At 63.1% G+C, this 21,580-nt stretch overlaps 1 protein-coding gene across 1 annotated transcript in view; it reads right to left on the bottom strand.

Moving 5' to 3' along the window:
• PPL (periplakin) overlaps positions 1 to 8,068 on the bottom strand; it is a 36,668-nt gene extending 28,600 nt beyond the window's left edge. Inside the window, exon 1 of the mRNA XM_037507645.1 lies at positions 7,951 to 8,068. Coding sequence (XP_037363542.1) covers positions 7,951 to 8,012 — 62 coding nt within the window. The 5' untranslated portion in view covers positions 8,013 to 8,068. The remainder of the gene's footprint in view (positions 1 to 7,950) is intronic.
• Between the last annotated feature and the right edge of the window lie 13,512 nt (positions 8,069 to 21,580).

Here is a 21,580-nt window from a genome sequence, read left to right as displayed (position 1 = left end):
CAGGGAGGCTGAGAACAAGGAATGGAGGGGACATGCCGAGCACCGCTGCTGAAGAGAGAGACGCCCCTGGAATTCTAAGAAGGAGCGAGGCGATGGTGTGAGTGCGGCTGTGGCCCTCAGGGCCAGCGCAGGGAACCCAGGCTGGGCCCCACCCCGGACTCCAGCGCCACTGCTCTGCCCGGGTGGGGCTGGCTTTTCAAGCTCCTCCTCTGGGCAGCAGGGCTGGGAGCCAGGAAATGGGCCTCAGGTATGTGTCACCGTCTTAGGACGAGACTGAGGAGGATCCCCAGATCTCTAGGAAGGAAGTCCTACGAGGAAGCAGCACACAGGCAGCACCCAATAAATACCGGATTGATTGGCCCATTGACTGACACTCTCTGCTAGAAACGCCCCTGGGAATTAGAGTCAGTTCCTCCACGCCCAGTGACTGACCGGGTTGGTGGGTCCCAAACTGCGAGGGAGGCCGAGCACACACAGCCCCTTCATGACCCTGGCCGATTCCACCCCTCCCGAGGACCTCACCCCCAGACCCGTGTCAGGCCTGCACTTCTGGGTCCCAGTAGCAGGTACACAAGGAAGCTCAAGCCGCTTCGAGTACCACCAGGGCGGGTCTTGGAGATTTCTACCAGGCTGAGACAGGGCACTGACCAGCTCAGTGCTCTGGGGCATCAGGCCATCAGGTTCCAGCAAGGACAGGGGAGCAGCCTCTGCTTAAGCCCCTGCCGCATGCCTGAGGCGTGACTCACCCCTCCGGTCCATCCCAGACCTTCCAACACTGTCCACTGCACACCGTTCTGGCCCACAAGTGACTGCCCCGCAACCTAAGCCCTGCCTCCATGAAGCTTCCGCTCCAGCGACCAGAAATGAAGCCCAGTGAGGGACAGGCAGGCGGCCAGCAGCCCAGCGCACTGGGCCACGGCTGACCGGGCCACAGTGGATGGACCCTGGAGGGGGTCTGCCCAGGCTCCAGCTCTACCCACTGAGTCCTCTGTCCCCACCGTGGGCGTCAGTCCCCCCAGCATGGGGGCTGGCTGCCCATCTTCTGGGGTGTAGGAGTCCAGTCCCTTATCGGGGCAGCAGAACTGGACCTTGGGCCCTGCCAGTGCAGGCTCGGAGCCCTCCCTCGACTTCCACCTGGAACCAAGAAAGTCCCACATGGAGAACAGAGAAGACCCACGAAGTTCTGTGAGCCTGAGCCGGGCAGCGGAGGCAGCAAGGACTCTGCGGGCCAGTCTCCCGGGCGCGGTGGGCAGCAGCAGAGCTGCCAGGCAGCTGGCTGGGGGGTGGGTGTTTCTCTTACAAATCTGACAAAACCCCTCTGGCCAGAAGGGTGGCTGAGTGGCCTCCCAGGGGTGCCTCCAGCCCATCCCCTGTTCCTGGCTCAGAGGGCCAGGGCAGAGCAGCTGGGAGCCCCTGTGTGCGGACTACACTGAGCCCCCAGGAGGAGAAGCAGAGGGGGTGCCTAAGGAGGACAACACTAGCACCTGGGGGCAGGTGTGCCAAGCTGGGGCCGGCCTCGGGTGCCAAGCTCACGCCTCTCCCTGTTCCCCCGACAGCATCCCCTCTTGTTCCCCGAATCTCTCCATCTGTCTCCACTTGGGACCTTCCTGCTGGCTCCCCACCCTTGCTCCTGGCCTTGGGAGCCTCTCCCTCCCGAAGCCCCTGCCCTGCCCGGCAGACCTGACTCAGAGGTGGGCCCCGGGGTTCTCAGCCAGCAGCTCCCACTCCTTGCCCACCCTCCCCTCACGGAAAGGCCATCAGGAGCCTCCCTGCAAATCCAGCTGCGCGCCCAGGTGCCACAGCTGCTCCGACTTGACACAGGGCGAGAGGTCACGGCGTCGGGGCCATAAACACACGTGACTGCGCGTCAGCCTTCACACCCCCTTTTGGGGGAGCTGCTGGGGGCTGCCGGGCTCTTACTCAGCGGGCTCCGAACGTCCCCCCATGTGGGGCTGTGTCACACGAACGGGGGCTTTTGATTTTTCAGTGAGCCAAGGCTAGATCGGGAAACCGCGGCCGGTTCTCTCGCAGGAGACGTCGTGCTGGCCGGCTCCTGTGCCCCGGCTCCTGCTGAGCCACCCCGCTCGGCCTGCGATGCCCCTGTCTCGGGGAAGCGCCCTCCTCGAGCTCCCAGGATGTCCTGGACCCAGGCCCGCGGCCTCCTGACCTTTCTCCCCACAGACTGGAGCACCCAGAGAGCTGTCGGGCTGTCTCCTTCCTCTTTTCAAAATTGAGGTAACACTGGTTCACGGCACTGTGTGTGAGTCACAGGAGCAGGGTCACCCCCTCGGCGCTGTCACCACCCCACACCCGCCACCACCACCGGGTGGGTGTGAGCTCTGCCCTGCACACCCCTCAGCTCTCCAGTCAGGTGTCAGGGTTTGTTACTGGTTTGGTCTCTGGCCCATGCTTGCCCTGTGTTCCACATACGAGGGCCCCTCCGGGACCCCGAATGTCTCTAGACCCTACATAAGGGTGCTCAGCGTCTCGGCCTCTGCTCCTGCCTCGTGACCCTTTCCGGGCTGGCCCAGGTGGGCGCACACCTCCCCCGCCAGGCCTTGGGCGCCTCTCTTCCTCCACTCCTGCGGGCCCCTGAACACCCACTTCCAGGCAGGTGCCCCCTCCAGAGCCCACGGCTGGGGCCTCCCGTCCTGGTGCCCAGCCCTGGGCGGCTGCTGAGCTCTCTCCCGCTGCCCGGGGCCTGCAGGGTCCTCCTAAGCCAGCTCTGAGCTGTCTCCATGGGGGTGCAGAGGGGCACTGAGGGCGGGGAGGGGGCAACAGGACTCTGCTGGGCCCTCATATTCCTTTCTAGGGAACAGACCTCCTGCTGCCCCACTGGGGTGAAGAGGGTGGGGTGTGTGTACACACCAGCGTGACCCCTGTGCTGTTTAAGGAAGGAGAATCTTAGCAGCACCCCCTTCCCGCGGCTCAGCCTCCTCATTCATTCAGCACAGTGTTGGGAGACAATCTGGCCACTGCAAAGTCAAAAGGCCCCCCCGCCCCCCCTGAGATAAGATGGACAAAGGAGGACCCAACAATGGAGAGGTTAGGGGGGGTGTCCCCCAGGACAGCGAGAAGGAGCAGCCAGGAGAGGGTCGGGAAGAGCATTCCAGCAGGAGGAACAGGGCAAAGGCGGGGTGGCGGGGCAGCGGGCGGGGTGGGGGGGGCCAGGGTGTGCTGCTGTCACCGGCTTCAGAACAGAGGGGGGCCTGGGCTTCAGAGGGGCAGGGGGCAAGACCAGATGTGCATCCTGCCAAGCCCTCCCCGGCGGCCATGGGAGAAGGCGCTGCGGACAGAGGCGGAGGCGGGATCCCAAGGAGGCTGCTACGTGCCCAGGCACCTGGCTCGAAGGGGGGTGGGGGAGGGGCAAAGGGCAGGGTCCTGCAGACAGTTCCTCCTGCCCAGGGGCAGAAGTAGGACGGGGTGGGGGGGCACAGGTGCCCTGAGCAGAGAGGAGCTGCCGCTGGCACCCGGGTATCCCTCCCTGACAAGGAGCCTCGGAAATGCCTCAAGGGCAGCTTCTCTGAGAACCAGACCCCCCAGGCACTCCTGCCCCTCCTTTTGCCCAAAGAATGTGGATTAATCCTCCCCCCACCGGGTCCCAGACCCCAGGTCCCCTGACAGTTGCCCCAATAAGGCCACTCAGCTGCTGCTGTTCCGAATCACTCATCAGCCTTCACTCCCTCTGCCAAGGGGAGGCTGGGCAAGTGAGGGCAGAGGCAGAGAGGAGCTGAGGGTGGCTGGGAGGAGTCAGGCAACTCGAAGCCAAGGACTCCACCAGCTGGCCTGGGGCAGTCATGGGGACGGCTGCCACCAGGCCAGGTGAGGGTGGGGAAACCTAGTTCTTCCCCGGGGGCCCCCGAGTCCCTGATTGAGCCATCTGGGCTGTGACCCAGGTGGGTGCCTTTACTCTTGGCCTCAGTGTTCCCATCCATGAAATGGCCCCGCGTCCAGCCTGGCAGCACAGGGGCCCACGGCCGTGCTGGGCACAGGGCAGGTGCCTGAGCTGGGCTGATCACTCAGGTCCACATCGCCCAACTGCTGGTAGGAGATGGCTCTGCTAACAGGGCCCTTCCTCCGGGTGTGAGTCTGCAGGGATCTGCCAGAGGTGGAGTCTCTTCAATGCAGGGGGAGAAGGATCAGAGCCAGCTGGCCTCCTGCCCTACCGGGGCTGTAGGTGGGACAGGCCTGACGGGCAGCCAGGTGAGCGTGGGGCCTGGCATGGAGTCACTCTCAACGGCCTGTGACCATCTGATTCTGGCTGCTGTGATCTACTCTAACCTGGCTGGCCCTTCTGCGTGTTTTCTCACTGACAGCCCCCACCCCACGCCTCGCCAGCTGGGAGTTACTTCATCCCATTTCACGGATGTGGAAACCGAGACTCGGACATTATATGCCCTGCCCAGAGCCACGCAGCCCGGGAGGCAGAGCTGGGACTTGAACTCACACCTGCGTGACCTCAAACCCTGTGTCCTCAATGATCAAGAAGCTCGGGGCCCCCCAGCTGGCCTCCAGAGGGGCACATGCCCCTTTCACCAGCCTCCAAAGTCTTGAGTCCCCCAAGAGAATGGGGGGATCATTCTTGCAGGACCCTGCCTGGTTGGGAGGTGAGGCCGGGCTGCTAGGTGGTCTAGGACGAGGGGCTCCACTGGTCCATTTCACAGAGGCGGGAGCTGAGGCTCAATGAGGCCAAAGATCTGCCCCAAAATCTAACAGGTAGAATCAACCTAACCCCAGAGCTGGACTTAATCATTCCGCTCCTCCCTCTTCCAGGTCAAACACCTTCCCAGGATGTGACAGGCTGGACACCTCCCCCAGGAAGTCTTCCCTGATCTCCCAGGTCTCCACCCTGACCCCAGCTGCTCTCACTTCAGACCAGCATTTCCAACCCACAGGGCTGGAGACCTCATCTGTCCAGTTCTGGAGAGTCCTGACCCACACTCATGACTCAGCAGAACTCCGTCCAGGGCAGAGAACCGCCAACATCTCCTCCACACCCTCTCTCGCAGCCCTGGGTGGCGAGGTCACAGCCTATCCCTCAGCCTCCAGGCCAATCCCAGGCACACAGTAGGTGCCTTGTCTACATGACCACCGCGGTGGCTGTGGGTGCAAGCCTCCGATAATTCTCAACCCTTCCCGCGAGTTATTTCATTTCATCCTCGTGTCAGCAGGCGTGTGCTGTGTTTCTGTCTACTCCACAGTCAAGGAAACAGCATGAGGGGGCAAGCAGTTCACCCAGGTCCCAGCCATGGGGTCCTTCTCGCACCCCACCTGCTGAGCTGGACGCTGACCCCCGTGACCTACGCACCAGGTCTGACCCTGTCATTAACTCAGGTGTGAACACTGCTCCCACACCTGTCATTAGTGAGCTGAACCATGAGAGCAGCGGGGTTCACACCCTGCCGGGCCCTCCAGTTCCAGCTGCTGACAGGCTGACAAATAGGGAGGGGCAGCTTTCTTCACGGGGGTCTCTGAGTAGGGCGCCAATGTACCCACAGTCGGAACTCCTCCCAGCTCACTCAGGGACGGTGGTGGCGGCCCTTCCTCCACACACAGGGGTCCCCAGCACCACACCACCCCCGACGTCCACAGCAGACAGCAAGGCCAGCTCCGGTGTCCAGCCTGGGGCTTCCCCACCCCACTGACCCTCGCTAGCAAAGCCCCCAGAAAAGTCAGAAAGAACCACTTGGGGATCAGCACCCCATGACCAGCTACCCCATGATCAGAGTCACAGGATGCCACCGTGCTGGGCCCTGGGGATGCTGGGGGAGTCTTGTTAGGGTGTGATGGGTGCCAGGAGGGCCCACCTGGGAGCTCACAGGTGCTCCTCTCCTTTCTCCTCCCAAGTGACCTGTCCTTTTCAAATGTAAAAAGAAAAAACGTGGCCTGTCAGGGGAGGCTGTAGCTAGACTCGCATAGTCTGCACTGTCTCCACTGCAATAAAAACACATCACAGAGGCTCGCGTGGAGAGAATGGGCTCGGGCTGCCCCCCTTGCAATCCCTCCATGAACTTGTCCCCGTCAAGAGGAAGGGAGCCAGGCTGGTGAGACCGTGGAGGGGATGCCTGGCACCTACTCAGGGCTGAGGCTGGGCCAGGCCATGGCGGGGACCAAGGGACGTGTCATTCCTTGCTAGGGAGGGTGTCAGGAAGGCTTCCAGGAGGAAGAGCCTCTGAGTGGGGACCTGGGGTCAAAGGCTGCCAGCCAAGGGCACAGGGGGCTGCCTGGGATCAGGAGTAGGAAGGCAGCAGGACCCCATGTCCTTGCCACCCCCTAGTGCGCCCCCAGATGTCAAGGATGGGAGACCTTCCTTCCTCCCCTCTGCCAGGAAAGCCCACGCACCCCCAGCTTGTCCGGGTTCCTATGACTCGAAGGACAGGGCAGCCCGGCCCATGGGGCGGGTGTGTACACGCGTGTGTGGACTGGAGGCCCGAGTCCTGGTGGGGAGAACAAAACAGTCTCCTGTGGCTGGCTCAGCGCCTGTGATTGCACAACTCCGGGCCTGGACCGGACCCCAGCCGGGAGGGAGAGCCAGCTGGACCCGGCCTCAGAGGAAGGCGGCCCTGGGGCCCGAGCTGGGATCGTGAAAGGGAGCGGCTGTCTCGGGAAGCTCAAAGGGGAAGGGAAGACACGCCTCTGCCGGAAACAGCCTGGGGTGGGGGGAGCACAGGGCAGTGGGGTTCTGAGAGCTGGCGCTCAGGGGACTGGGGCCCTCTCCTCCCTTCTGCCAGAGCCAGGCCTGGCTGCACCTGTCAGACAGGTCTGCCAGGGCTGGACCACAGGGGCGGGGTGCGAGTCCCAGAGGCCGCTGCCTCCATGGGGCCTGGGAGTGAGTGAGGAGAGGCTCAGGGGGGGAGAGGGCCTCGAGTGGAGGGCACCTCGGGGTGGACACTCCCAGGCAGGTGGGAGCCACCGAGTCCCACCTGCCTGAAGCCCCCAGGGGGCAGAGCTTGCTGAAGCTCTCCCTCTCTGCTGGCTGTCCCCCCCACATTTCCTTGGTGATGGGGGGGCAAGGCAGCTGGGGTCCCGCCCTCTCCCTCAATCTCAGCATCTCCAGGAGGCTCCCCTAAACCGGTTATTAAGTGAATACATTAGGCTTATCAAAACCGACGTGGGCTGCGTCTCAAGGCAAACACATCAGGACATGTCGCTCGGCCGCCCTGGGAACCCACACTCAGGGACGCCACCAGTTTCGGGGGTGGAGGGGCCTGAAAAATCACTGGGCCAGACTGCCCATGCGCGTGGACCCCGGCACGAATGCCTCTGGGTGGTGGGGGGCAGGGATGGTCCCACCCGGGCCCCCACGCACCCGGCTGGGCGCCCACAGGTTCCTCCCCAGGCGCTGTACCCGGGATGGTGGGTGCCTGGAAGGGCCAGGCGGGTGGCACCCCCTTCTGCCCACAGCGCACCTCCCCCGCCTCTCGCCTCCCTGACGCCAGGCACGGGAGCACCTGTGAGCTCTCCAGGAGCCAGGCTGAGCCGCACCAAGCCCCAGCTCGATTTCCCAACCCCGGGAGCCCGAGAGCGCGCTCCCTGACGCCCCGGCGCCACACCCCCCCTTGGAGAGCCTGCGCCCCGCGCCGAGGTGCTGGCGGCCCAAGGGCGACCCTGGCCGCGGAGGTCCTCCGCTCTCAGCCCCCGCCCTCTGGGGCCCTCCGTGCTCCCGGGGCCCCGCGAGTTCTCCAGGCGGGCCGGACACCCTGTCTCTCCGCCGGCGCCCCGGCTCACCCCATCCCCGGGGGCGCGGGCATCCCGGCCCGCCGTGGCCCGTGTCGGGTGTTCCCGCGCGTCGCGCGCCCGGAGCTCAGCCGCCCCCCTCCACGCCCCTCGCCCCCCGGCCGAGCTCCCCGGCCCCGGCGGCCCTGGAGGCCCGCGGTGCCCCCGCGGCAGCGCCCCGGCCTGCGCGCCCCGACGCGCGGGTGCCCCGGGTGGGCGCGCGGCGCCCCTCACCTGCGGGTCTGCACGGTGGGGCTGTATTTGCCTTTGTTTCTCTTCCTGAAGAGCGAGTTCATGGCGGCGGGCGGGGGGCGCGGGGCGCGGGCTGGGCACTGGCGCGGACGGGCCCGCGCGCACCGGGCGGGCAGCGGCGCAGGTGAGCGAGCGGCGGCCGAGCCCCGAGTGGCGCGCGGCGGCCGCGCGGGGTCACTACTCGCCGGGGGCGGGGCGCGCACCCCGCCCGCCGCCCGCCGCACCCCGCCCGCGCCCGCGCCCGCGCCCCGGCCCTCCCCGAAGGTGGCGCTTACCTTTCCGGGGCGGGGCCGCCGGGCGGGGCTTCCAGGCGCGTCCCGCGAGCGCCGGGCCTGGGGGTTCGGCGGGCCGGGTGGGCGTGGGGACCCCGGGACTCGTCCCGACACACTCGGCCCGCACCCCGGGCCCCCCTCGCGAGGCTGGGCTGGCGGGCGGGTGCGGGCGCTTTCCGAGCACCCAGCCCCCCTCGTCCCGGGCTCTGCGCGCCCGGCCGAGCGCCCTGCCCTGGCCCCGCGGCCGGGGCTCGGGTCCGCAGGTGGCCCCCGGCAGGTGCGGCTGAGACCGACGGCCTGGGCAGCCCTTCCTCTCCGCCGGGAGCAGAGTGGGCGGCAACTGAGAAAAGGCCATGTCCTGGGCACCTGCGGGCCTGACTGCAAGTCCCCCCTCTGCCGTGATCAGCTGACTCTTGGAAGGCTTTTGAACGGCCCCAGCCTCAGTTTCCTTTTCTGTCAAACTGATAACCACTGCCTTGCCCCAGAGGGAGGAGAGGGCGTCCCGCAAGCAGCTCACGCAAGCACCCAGCACAGCGCTCGGTCCCCTCGTGCAGGGTTTGGCATCACTATCATGGCGCCCGGGGGGCCAGACAAAGCAACCGGAGTCAACGTGCTAGCAAGACCCTAACCGGCCAGAGCTTCTGGATCCCACACAGATCCGCGCACTTCCACAGCATGTGTTCTGTATGTGCAGATTAAACAGTGTGCACCTGTGCCAGGTGATAACAGGTGCACGTGTGTAGGTTAAACGATGTGCACCTGTGCCAGGTGGTGCTGCGTGCACATGCGTGCCCAGGTCAGGCCCGATCTGCTGCGTGCAGGGTGGACAAGGCTATAGCAGGCAACAGTTGCACAGACGATAAACTGAGTCAGGCCCCAGTGGGGTCCTGACAGCTGGGAGGGGCCCCTCTGGACGGTGCTGGGGAGTCTGAGCCCAGCTTGGAAGTAGGAACACTGAGCGTCAGGGGAGACACCAAAGATAAGTTATCGCCAGTGGATGCAGATGGGGAGCAATGACGTCTACTGGGGAAACGGTTTCAGCCCCCCGCTGGGCATCCACAGCCAGGTTCAAGCTCAGCTGTCCTCAGACCAGTCCCATCCCTCGGGTCTGTTACTTATAAAAGAGGGAGGTTGGTGGGAAAGTTACTCCCCAGGGCCTTTCCTGGCCCTGACCCCAGAGCAGCCGAGAACACCAGTGTCCTGAGGCTCTCCTGTCCCTGCTGCCAAGGGCTGCTGTTGTGACAAGTAGCAGATACACTAGGAAACCATACTCTCAAGGCACATCTGTAGGTGGGCGTCAGGGGCCTGAAATACCTGCACAGCGGCTTTCCAATGTGTGTCCTTGGGTGCATTTTTGGAGGAAGGGGCTCTTTCCTACCACGGCTCCTTCATTCACTCACTCACTACCTATCAACACTCTCCCAGCACAGCTGCCTGCTCGGGACAGCTGAACTTGAACCCGGCCACACTGATAAGAAACAGGAAGCACACCCACCCCCCAAAATACAAAGCAAACAGCAAAGGGCCTTCCTCTTGGGAGAGGGGAGAAGATGTATCTGAACGTTTCTGCAGGGGAATACGAGGAGGGAAAGACAGGACGACAGAATAAGTTTACAAGGGAGCTTTATTGTGTTCCCGGGCGAACTTCATGGGCCCAAGGTGGGGGTCGGGGAAGCCGCGCCTGTTGTCAGGGGAAGGCAGGTTTTTATAGGATGGGAAGAGGGAAACCGGGCTTGCAGGTAACGAGGAACAGCTGTTTTCTGATAAGATCAGCAGGTCCTCATTCAGCCCTTAGGTGGGCTTCCTACCACATGCCTTTTTGCCCTAGTAACTCTGGTTCTCACCAGAACTTTCAGTAGCCTAATAATAATTTAAAGGCCTCCCCGGTGGCGCAGCGGGTTGAGTGCGGTGCTGTGAAGCTGTCCACAGCCTCTGCAGCGTGGGTTTGATTCCCGGCCGGCCAGGGAGATACCCACATGGCGCGGCAGACCTCGCCTGTCTTGCCCGCTGCTCCCCTCAGCAGTGTCTTCGGTTCATCTGCCTGTTCTGTTCCCCGCTCTGATTCTGGTGAATTCTTTCACCCTCCTGCGCCTCTGGCCTGTACCCTAGTTCTTGTATAAATAAACAAATCTTTAGAAAAAATAATAATTTCAAAAACCGTAACCCTCAAATTTTCAAAAGGTGTTGGGGAACCTAAAAAGGATAAAGGACCCTGCAGGACACAGTGCTCTGAGGCCTCAGGACCACCAGGGGAGTCCTTAAAATGCAGATTCTGGGACCCAACACCCCAACATCCCAACTGGGGGTGAGTGGGGAGGACCCAGGAATCTGAAGTTTTGGCAAGTCCCCTGGTGACCCCTGGCCCCTCTGTGAGATGCTAGGGGTGAGGGGTCTGCAGGACCCCAGCCTCTCAGGTGGGGAACCAGAAGCAGACCTGCTCCTGTCCCTCCCCTCTCCCCTCAGCTCCAGATTAGGGCTTGAGTCTGTGAGTCCCTCCACCCTGGGGGGCTTCCCTCCCCAGACCTGAGGTTGGCACCCACGGCTTCCTCCTGGCCAGCAGGCAAGGGGAGCCTGTGTTAGGGAGGGGCGGGGCTTCAGAATATGGGAGTGTTCACCTGACATCTGCCAGGGCCCCAGCTCAGCACAGAGCTTGCCACCTGTGGACCCTTCCCTGCAGCCCCCAGGGAACTCAGCAGGGACACTTCCATGTCTTGGGGCTCTCCCCCTGCTCCTCTCTGCCTGCAAACAGTTCTCTTCCCCTTTCCTTTCTGGCCCAGCCCAGGGGTAAGGGGTGGGGGCCTCTTGCCTGGAGGGCAGGTCACCGGCTCAGTGGTTCTGGGGAGGGAGTCAGCTGGTGGCCTTCGCGGAGTGGTGGAATAATCTGGAAAGACCCTGCACCTGGAAAAGGAGAGGCAGGCAGGGAATGTCTCTGAGACGTACATGGGGCACCGTGCAGGGAGCAGGGAGGCAACATGCACAGAAAACTCCTGGAAAGATCCACAAGAAGCTGTGAGGGGAGGGCAAGAGTGCCCCCTTACAGAGTGTTTTGGGTTTACTTTTGTTTATCTTCACTTCCTAAAGTGTCTTTTGGGTTGCATTTTAATATGTAGTGGGTTGTTTCCTCAATGGCTTTTTTCCGTTTGGAAAAAAAAAAGCCCTCAGACTTCTCCAACTCCCCAAGAACCTTCCTTTCTGCCCCTTGGTGCTGCTATCAGCACCCCCAAGCTCCGTGGCAATAGCCTCCTTCTTTGTGGGGCTCCCTTCCTGGACAGGAGCTTTCGGCAGACAAGAGCGGGGAGGTGTGGTGCGCAGGGAGAGGCTGAGCCGAGCGGAGGCTGCGGAGGGTCAGGAGTGGAGACAGCGCGCTGGGGCAGTCAGGGCTGGAGTGTTACTAGTCTCCTTCGACTCCAAAGACAGGGAGGGGAGGCCCCCCAGGAAATACCAGGTGGGGTCCTGGCTCCATCCTTTCCAGAGGTGTGAAGGTGGGTAAGTCCTTCTACCTCGCTGAGCCTCCGCTGTCCTCAACGCCCTGGTAGGGTGAGATCCACTCCCCCCACCCCCAGGCCAGTACGCTGAATAAAGGGGGGATCCACGGCTGGGGGCTCCAGGCTCGTGGGCAGCAGGAGTAATTACAGGCGTCCCTGACCGCAAGAGGCTTCTCCCGGGCACATCCCCTTTCCCTGCACTGCCACGGGTGGCGTTCAGCTCCGGGGGGCCTCCAGGCCAGCTGGCCTCGGCTGGCTGCTGAGTAACAGCCCGTCCCTTGTGTTGCTGCCATTTTGTGTTTACTGAGGCTGACGCCAAGCCAGCCTCCTCGGCCTGAGTTCCCCAGGCTCACCCCACTGCAGGGAGCAGGCCGCCCTCCCGCGGGGGAGGGGAGCGCTCATCTCCTGTCCCGGGGGAAGGACAGGGTGGCCCTGAGCTCTTCCAGGCCCCCCACCCGCCTGCTCCACCCTCCTGGATTCCCGCTGGCTGACACAGCTGCCCCAGAGCTTTGGGGGGAATTAGCTGACTTAGGGGAGGCACCCTCTGCAAGCTGGCTCCAAGCTGGAGCAGTGTGTGCATGTGTGTGTGTGTGCGTGTGCATGCACGTGGGCAGGACACGCGTTGAGGGCCGTCGGGTGGGGTGTGAGGGCTGTCCCGGCCCCGTGCATCCTCCTCTGGGCAGATGGGATTGTTTGATTGGAACCCTCATGCCAAGTGACTCATCCCCCAGGGTGGGGGCTGGGGGCCTGGCCAGGGCAGGCGTTTGCTTACTGGGCAACCCCAGGGATGGCACCTGCGGGGCTGTCAGTTCCCTGGCAACCAGGCCACCTGAACCCTGTCGCCTCTCAGCAGCTGGGCCGGGACAGCTCCAGGTGGCGGCCAGCTTCCTCAGGGGCGCCTGCATGCACCTTGTCCCGGCCAGCAGCCGGAGCCTCCCGCCTGCCCTCGCTGACTGCAGGTGGCTCCGTGTGTCTGATACAAGAAGGACTGCGTTCCCCAGTGCAGGAGAGGCTGCAGGACGGAGCCCTGTGCCTGACAGGCAGAGCCCTCCCCTCACAGGAAGGCGGGGCTGGCCGTCCGCCAAGGTTGGGCCTCTCTGGCTCTGGCGGCTCCAGAGGTGTGGCCTTGCCTCCAGCGGGGGCTCTTTAAAATGCAGATTCCAGGCCCGTGAGGCAGGTCTCGGTAGGGCCCAGGAATCCGCGTGTTAACCAGCCCCGCCCCCGGGGCTGAAGGTGGTCTCCGGGCTGCCTGAGCAGCGCAGGGGTGGACAGAGAAGCACAGAGAAGGGCCGGCCCCAGGTTTGAATCCCGGCTCTGCTGTGGCCCCAGCTTGGGGAACCTTGGGTGGGCGCCCTCACCTCTCTGACCCTTGGCTTCCCCATCTGGAAATGGGGTTCAGCAGGGACCGTGGTGTTGGCCGAGCGCGGGCTTGGCGGGACCCTCCTCCCCGCCTTCCTTCCGAGGGGAGAGGAGGGGCTGGCCGGGCTTCACCCCGTTTTGTAACACATATTTACTTTTCTCGCAGAACAATGGGAGGGATGGAAAATCATGCTGCCCTCCAGACCAGATGCGCTGACTCACTCTACCCTAGGCAGGGGCCGCTGAATTCCCCAGGGCCCTCCTGGGGCTCAGGCCCGGGCTGCAGGGACAGGAGAGGGTCCCCGTGACTCACCCACTCTGCCTGCCTGTGATTCATGCCCCAAGAATGTTGCCTGGTGTTCCACCCACCTGGGGCCCCTGGCAGGCTGCCCCATCCTAGCCACCTCCCTCCTGCCTGCCAGGAGCCCTGCCCGCCCCGGGGAACACTGCGGATGAGCCTGGAGGCAGTGTGCACCTGGGCGGCTGAGCGCGGCCTGGCATCCTGGTGCAGCCCTTGAGCGGAGGCTGCACTGTGGCCAATCTGAGGCCCTGGGCCCCTGGCCGCGCTGGCCGGTCGCCAGCACCCAGCCTCTGAGGGCTAACTCCCATCTCAGCAGGGGGCCTGGCAGCCCTGCCTGGCCTGAGGCAGGTCCGCTCTGACCCACCTCCTGCGCTCAGACCATCTGCAGTCCAGGCCCTCGAAGCCTGCTGCTTCCTGCACAACCCGCGACACACAACCTCGGGTGCCTGGTTTCAGGACCACTCCTGGACACTCCCGCCAGGCTGCCGCGGCCGCCCAGCATGGAGGTCATGCTGCTAGTGCAGGGAGTGGGCTGGGAGGGGCCGGTCGGGCCCTGCCAGGCCCCGATACCGCAGGACAGGCTGCCCAGCCCAAACTCAGGGCTGCTTCCTCCCGCCCTGCCCAGCAGGGCCCTGCCCAGGCTCCACTGCCCTGACCGGTGGGGCTACATTTCTGAGTCAATGTTCAGGATGCGCCAGCAGCTGGGATGGCCCAGGTCAGGGGGTCAGGACCTCTTGCCCTGCTGAGCTGGGACACCTGGGTGATGAGCGACCCAGGCCTCAGGGACAGAACACAGCATCGATCTGGTTGTTTTTCTTTTTTTAAAGATTTATTTATACAAGCACTGGGCACAGTCAGAAGCACGGGTGGGTGAGAGAATTCACCAGAGCCAGAGCGGGGAGCAGAGCAGGCAGAAGGACCGAAGTACACTGCTGAGGGGAGCAGCGGGCGGCAGGAGAGGTCTGCGCGCCATGTGGGACCCTCGCCCAGCAGCTGGGTATCGAACCGGTGCTGCAGAGGCTGTGGGCAGCTTCGCAGCCCAGCGCTCAACCACTGTGCCACCAGGGGAGGCCCAGCATCGATCTGGTTTTAACTGAAACCAACCTGGGCTTGAGTCCTGGCTCAGCCATGCACCCAGCTCTGTGACCTCCGGCAAGGGGCTTAACCTCTCTGAACCCCAGTTCTCAATATGTAAAATGGGGAGAAGCCAGTGAGTTGAGATCTCAGATCCCAGCTCTTCTATTTCCAGCTGTGTGACCCTGGGACAGGGGAACCTCAGTTTCCCCGCCTGCAAACTCTGGGCACTGGCCCCTGCCCCGTAGGTTCTGAAAGATCCGGTGGAGCGAGGCAGGTACTGACGACGAGCAGCAACAGCTCTTGTTGAGTGCTGAGCACGTGCCAGGCCCCCGCCCCCACACTTCCTCGAGGCACAATGGACAAACGACAAAGCACTTCTCGGTGCCCTCTGGTGAGTTGTGACGGGAGAGTCCCATGGTGGTGCCGCTGGCACCCAAAGGTGAAGAACCAGAGAATTTTTCAGGAAATGATGCCCCAGACATGAAATGTCAGCCTGAAGGGGGGGGGCCCAGGATGGGGCCCAGGATGGCAACCCCGCGCTAAGAACAAACACAAAGACAAGCCCCTGCCATCCGAGCCTAGCCGCACCCCATCTGTCCCCCACGGAAGGTGAGGGAAGACCAGGGGTGGGAGCGAGGGGAGGGAGGAAGGTTGGACAATAGTGAGTACAAAGTGCTGGGAAGTTGGGGTACCCAGGAGGGCGGGGGATCACCCAGACACAGACACGGAGTGGGCCAGGGACACTGCGGCAAGTGGCCAGACCCAGGCTGAGGAGGTCAGGGCCTGTGTGTGGGGACGGGGCCCCCGTCATCCTCTCTCCTGAGATCCCCCCTGTGCCCAAGGGGATCTGTCCCCCCAGCTAGACCCCTAGGTTTCCTCCATCCTCCCAGGAATCCCCGCCCCTTTATGGGGTGCTTGCTGGCAAGAGGCAGCCACTTGTTCTCGGGGGAGAGGGCTGCCTGGGGAGGGAAAGGCCTGGAAGCACAGACAGACGGACAACCCCATAGTAAAGACACAAGATACCTGAAAGCCCATCAGAGTCGAAACCGCTGTCCTCGGAGGGGTGGATGGGATGGGGGGCGGTCCGTGGGGCTCCCCAGGAAGGCAGCCTCAGCAGTGCAGTGAGAAAAGGAAGGCCTGGTGAGCCCCAGGAGGTGACGTGCTTTGCTATTTATGATTTAAAATATGCCCTCCTAGGGCTGGGTCTGCGGGGGCGGGGGGCGGGGGTGAGGGAAGGGTGTCCAGTCTCTCTGCTGAGGGCCAGCACTCCTGCTGGGATGGGTGAGCAGCCTGGGGCTGCCCTCCGGCCTTTCTGGGGTCACATGCTGGGGCTTAATCCCTGCCTGGACGGGGCCTGGGAACTGGTGAGTCAACACCAGGCAACTCTCTTCTCAGCCTGGGGTCCCTGCCCTCCCCGCTACCCCACCCCTGCCCGCCCCCCCACCCCGTGCCCACTGGTGTGGGGCGTCTCCAGGGCAGCCCTGCCAGGGACCCTGCCTTCCAGGAGGGGGCTTTCCCACACAGACCGGGGCCTGAGCCACGCGTGGACGCTGAGTGCCACTGTGCAGCGGCATTTCCACATCGTGTTCATTGGTCCCTGGATGAGCAGATGAGGTGCTCACAGCAGCGGTTAATTTAGATTTAAAGAGCTGCACGTGGGCCCTTGCCCATGGCGTCGGGGCTCCAGAGGCTCGGCCTGGGCCCCCGACCCTGGCCTCTTCCCAGGCAGGGGCGGCCTGGGGGTGCTGGTGGGCAGCTGGGGCCCGGGGGCTGAGCTGGGGAGCCCCATGGGGTCGCTCCGCTGAGTTTGGGAGTCCTGTCCCACCCGCACATGCCCAGCCCCTTGGTTGGAATCCAGCTTGGTGGTCTCCTCACCTCTGGGTGTTGGGGTGTGCACAGTCCAGCCTCCATGTCCCGCAGATCTGAGACCCTGACCCCCGTGGCAATGTGAGTGAACCCAGAGAACGTGCCACCTGGGGAGAGAACCAGACCCAAAGGCCACATCGTGTGTTATTCCCTCATCAGAAACCTCCAGAGCCTTCTCTGCCCAGACCGGGGCCCCCAGCTAGAGGGGAGTGACCACCTATGCACCTGTGCGTAGCCTCCCTGCCAAGGCCCCTCATGGCCTGGAAATCTGCAGCCACATCTGGGCACTTCAGTTGGCAGCCCTGGGAGGGAAGGGGCTGTCCAAGAGAAGGCGCTGGAGACCCAAGCCAGGGTTTGAGGTTATTACTAGCTGTGTGACCTTGGGCAAGTTCCTCAACATCTCTGTGCTTTTGTGCCCTTGTCTTTTTTTTTTCCCAAGATTTATTTATGCATACAAGAACTGGGGGATAGGCCAGAGGTGTGGGGGGTGAGAGGATTCACCAGAGACAGTGGGGAGCAGAACAGGCAGATTGACTGGAATACACTGCTGAGGGGAGCAGCGGGCGAGACAGGAGAGGTCTGCTGTGCCCTGTGGGTTGCTCCCTGGCTGGCCGGGGATCAAACTCATGCTGCAGAGGATTGCTTCATAGGTTGAGTCTTATCCCCTTGCGCCACCAGGGAGGCCTGCCCTTGTCTTTAAGATGAGGATTAAAATGGTTGTGTGGCCTCCCTGGTGGTGCAAGGGGTTAAGACACAGCACTATGAAGCTATCGGCAGCCACTGCAGCCCGAGTTCTAACCCCGGCCAGGGAGCTGACCCACATGGCACAGCAGACCTCTCCTGTCTCCCGCTGCTCCCCTCAGCAGTGTGTCTCAGTAGATCGGCCTCTCCACTCTGTCTCTGGTGAATCCTCTCACCCACCCCCTCTGGCCTGTACCAGAGTTCTTGTATGCATAAATAAATAAATAAATAAATAACTCTTTAATAAAATAAAATAAAATGGTTTTGGCCTTAAAAGTTTGGCTTCTTTTTCCATTTAAGTGACAGTCATATCACATAAAAGAAACGATTTCAATGTGGACAGTTCAGCAGCACTTAGTGCATTGTGCAGCCTCTACCGCTGTGGAGTTCCAAGACATTTTCTTCACTAGAGGGGTTGTTTTGGGGGAGTCGCTGCTGAATGCACGTTTTCAAAGACTTAGAAGGGTGCCGGGTACAGCAAGTGCCACAGGAACTGGGGAAGTGGCAGGAATAATGAGTAGAACAGAGCTCATAATAGGTAGCACATGGTAGGTGGTGTTATTATTAATTCGCTTCCCTTGGGCTGGAGGAGGAGGATGCTGGGAGTGAGAACTCCCCTCTGGGCCCCATTTTCCACTTCCAGTTCCCTGAACCCACCCAGCTTTTGTCCTCCTCCCCCCACCCAGCTGTGGGGAGGGTGCGGGGGAGGCCCTGATGGTAGCCAGGAAGCCTGGCGCCTCCCCAGCAGTCTCCGGGCCTCTCCTCTGCTCCCCTTGGTTCTTCTTGGCCCTGCTCCTGCCTCTCCCACGCTGGCTCCTGCTCCCCCAAGCTGTCACCTTCTGTGGCAAAGGAGGCACATGTGGGGCTGGGGTGGCCGGGAGTGTCGGCCTGGTGCCCGAGAGTGGATGGTCCCAGACGAGTGAACCCCCTCCCACTTTTGCCTCTCAGGGCCAACTTTCACTTTGAGCTGTCGGAGCCCCAAGGCTTGAGGAGGACCCCCAAGATCTGCCAGACTTACCCACTTAGAAGGCTCCCATTCTGGGCGCCTGTTAAACAGGCAGATGCCCTGCCAGAGCCATTGTGGGTCTGCTAGACTTAAGTGGCCTGTTCAGCCACCAGTTTGGTTACCCGCAGTTCTGCATCCTATACGAGATCTGCCCTTCAGAACCGGTCAGTCAGCCATAGGAGCCAAACCTTACAAGGCGCCTTTCATACCCATCAAGAGCAGAAAGCTGGATCCCCCTGGGAAGGGTGTGCATCAAGAGGTTTGCCTGGGAACGCCCGGGGGGGCTGAGGACAGGTGCATAAACTTACTCCCCACTCATACATCACGAGTATGACCGGGAACGCCCGGGGGGCCGAGGACCAAGGTATGACAAGGGACCCCAGAAGCTGATCAGTGGACGCCTTGTTGATAAGATTAGGACCGTGGCGGGGGGTCTGGGGTCTAGTCTCGATTACAGCATTCGGTCACCAAGTGGGTAACAAGGTCAGCAGACTCCTGTCCCCTCAAGCCCAAGATGACATTCCTGAGTGTCCCCCATCCCTTTCTCCTTGTCCTCCTAACGCACGTAGCTGATGCTCTGTGATTAGTCTGTCAATAAAAACGGGCAGGATCTTGCTCTCAGCAGCATCCCGCATCATGTAGCCTGCTCCACGACGCCCTGTCTTTGTCCGTGCGGTGTTGCCCGACGCAACAAGCCATAAGCTCTTCTGAGCGGCGCCTGGGCTCACACTAACACCCACCTGCCAGGGGCAGCCTTGGGAGCTACAAGGCTTGCGACACATCCTTCCTGGTGTGGACATCACCCCCGAGGTCATTTTGTGCCTTTCCTGCTGCAGCGACAGCTAACTGTGTGAACGTGCTCTGTGCACTGTGCATCCTGCTCCTGGATGCCGGGGAGGGGCATGGAAGGTGCAGAGAGAGGTCCCCGGATCCCATCTGCCCACAACTCCCCTGTGGGGGGCGGGGGGGGGGGCGGACCAAGGCCTGTCATTTGCTGCCACCTGGTGGCAGGGATGGGAACTTTGCACCCCATTTCCATCAGGTAAAAGCACTGAGCACCTGCTGGGTGCCGGGTGTGAGTCCACAGGAAGACCCTGTCAGCATGGGGCAGATGAGCAGCACAGACAGGCTCCCTCCCGCTCGAAGCCCACAGTCTCCCGGGAGAGACAGTCAATGAGGCACAAGAGCAGAAAATGCACCAATGAAGATGACTGCGCTGTGCTGGAAGGAAAGGGCCGGGATGACATATTTGAATAACGGAGCAGCGTCTGTCTCCCTGCACACCCACTCCTTGCCCAGGCCTGTGAGTCACTCGGGGTGGGCGCTGCTGCCGGATTCCCACTTGGGAATGGGTGAAGTCACCCGGTGCTGGCACATAGTAGGTGCTCAGTAAGTGTCCCGTGAATGGGCACACAAATGCAAGCCTGCTCAAAGACAACTTCTTAGCACTTCCAGGTGGAACAGATGCGGAGTTGGAAAGTGGGTGCTTATGGAAGGGAGGCTGGGTCCCCCAGGATCCTGGGAGGACCGGAAGGATTTGGGAGTCAGCTGAAATGGAGCTGATGGGCAAATGTCACTCTCCCGGGGAGGCCCTCCCCACCCTGTTTTCTATTGTACCCTCACTGCCTGCCCTGGCCTCGAACTCCTCCCCTGCTCATTTCTCCCTCGCAGCTTTTGCCCTCTCGCACATGGCATGTTTGCCTTATTTAATGTCTCTTCATTAACGTAAAGTCCACCAGGGCAAGGATTTTTTATTTTTTTAATTTTCCAGTATCTTTTTGGATTTTTTTTAGATTTATTTATTTATGCATACAAGAACTGGGGCACAGGCCAGTGGTGTTGGGGTGGGGGGTGGTGAGAGGATTCACCAGAGACAGAGTGGGGAGCAGAACAGGAGGACTGACTGAAGCACACTGCTGAGGGGCGCAGCGGGAGCCAGGAGAGGGCTGCCGCGCCGTGTGGGTAGCCCCCTGGCTGGGGCTTGCCCTCAGGCTGCAGTGGTGCGGGCAGCTTCATGGGTTGTGTCTTAAGCCCTCGCGCCGCCAGAGAGGCCCGGGGCAAGGATTTTTACGCTGTACTCGCTGATGACTCTCCGTCGCCGGGAGGCCCGGCACTTAGGGGTGCTCGCGCGCGCGCCCCTGGAGGGCGGGGCGAGAGGGCGGGGCTTCGGCGGGCCCGGAGGGCGCTGGGGCGCGGCCCGTGGGGGGCGGCGGGAGGCCCGGCTAGGGGCGGGGTGGGTCCGAGTTAGGGAAGGTCAAGAGCAAACTGTCTGGAGCCGCGGGCAGCGAGGGGCACAGCGTTTGCCGGGGTCAGCGCGGGGCTGGGGCGGGTTTTTCCCGCGGCTGGGCGTTTTAGGGGCGGGGCCCAGTGTGTAGGCGGGTCCTTAGGGGCGTGGCCGAGATGGAGGATGGGCGGGGCTAGGGCGCGGGCACACGGGATTTGCAAGATGAAGGGCGGGGCGGGCTGGGGCGGGGCGGAGCCGGGCTGGGGAGGGGCGGAACCGGGCTGGGGCGGGGCGGAGCCGGGTTGGGGCGGAGCTAGGCGGGGGCGGGCCAGGCTGGGGTGGAGCCGGGCTCGGGGCAGGGCGGATCTGGGCGGGGCGGGCTGGGGCGGAGCCGGGCTGGGGGCGGGGCGGGCTGGGGCGGGGCGGATCCGGGCGGGGCAGGCCGGGTCGGAGCCGGGTTGGGGCGGAGCTAGGCGTGGGCGGGCCAGGCTGGGCGGAGCCGGGCTCGGGGCAGGGCGGATCTGGGCGGGGCCATGCGGGGGCGGAGCCGGGATGGGGGCGGAGCTATGCGGGGGCGGGGCGGGCTGGGGCGGAGCCGGGCTGGGGGTAGGGCGGATCTGGGCGGGGCCAGGCGGGGCGGAGCCGGGCTGGGGGCGGGGCGGAGCCGGGGCGGGGCGGAGCCGGGCTGGGGGCAGGGCGGGCCTGGGCGGGGCCAGTCGGGGGCGGGGCCAGGCGGGAGCTCCGCTGTCCCGGGTCCTGGAGCGCTCCCGCGGCAGGTCTCGCTCCGGCCGCGCAGGCCCCTCAGGCCCCTCCCGGCCAGCCCCGCCGCAGCGCGTGCAGGGTCAGACGCTCCAGGCTCGGCGGACGCGATCGCTCCCGCTTCAGGCGCTGCGATCCGGTCCCGGGGGACTCAGCTCTGCGCTGCCCCAGGTCTGCCTCCCTGGAGACTCCAAAGGTGCGGGTGAGCTGGGCTGCGGGGGGGCAGGGGGGCTGTGTGTGCATGCGTGTGTGCGCGCCTGTGTGTGTGTGCATGTGCGCATCTGAGTGTGCGGACGTCTGTGCACACCCGGGAATTGCATGCAACCCGTGGAGTTGGGTAGGTGCGTGCTCCAGGGACCTCAGTGTGTGTGCTAAGTTGCTTGCGTGTGCAAGTACAATCCCATGTGGGAGGGGAGTCGTGCTTGTGTGTGACAGACACTTCATGTGAAATTTGTCAAAGACTGTGTGTGTGTGTGTGTGTGTGAGTGTGAATGTGAGGGTATACTGGAGAAAAATGGGAGG

The sequence above is a fragment of the Talpa occidentalis genome, unplaced genomic scaffold, assembly GCF_014898055.3.
Source record: "Talpa occidentalis isolate TD23 unplaced genomic scaffold, MPIMG_talOcc4v2.1 talOcc4.12, whole genome shotgun sequence".
Classification (NCBI taxonomy): domain Eukaryota; kingdom Metazoa; phylum Chordata; class Mammalia; order Eulipotyphla; family Talpidae; genus Talpa; species Talpa occidentalis.
This window is presented reverse-complemented; position numbering and strand designations above follow the sequence as displayed.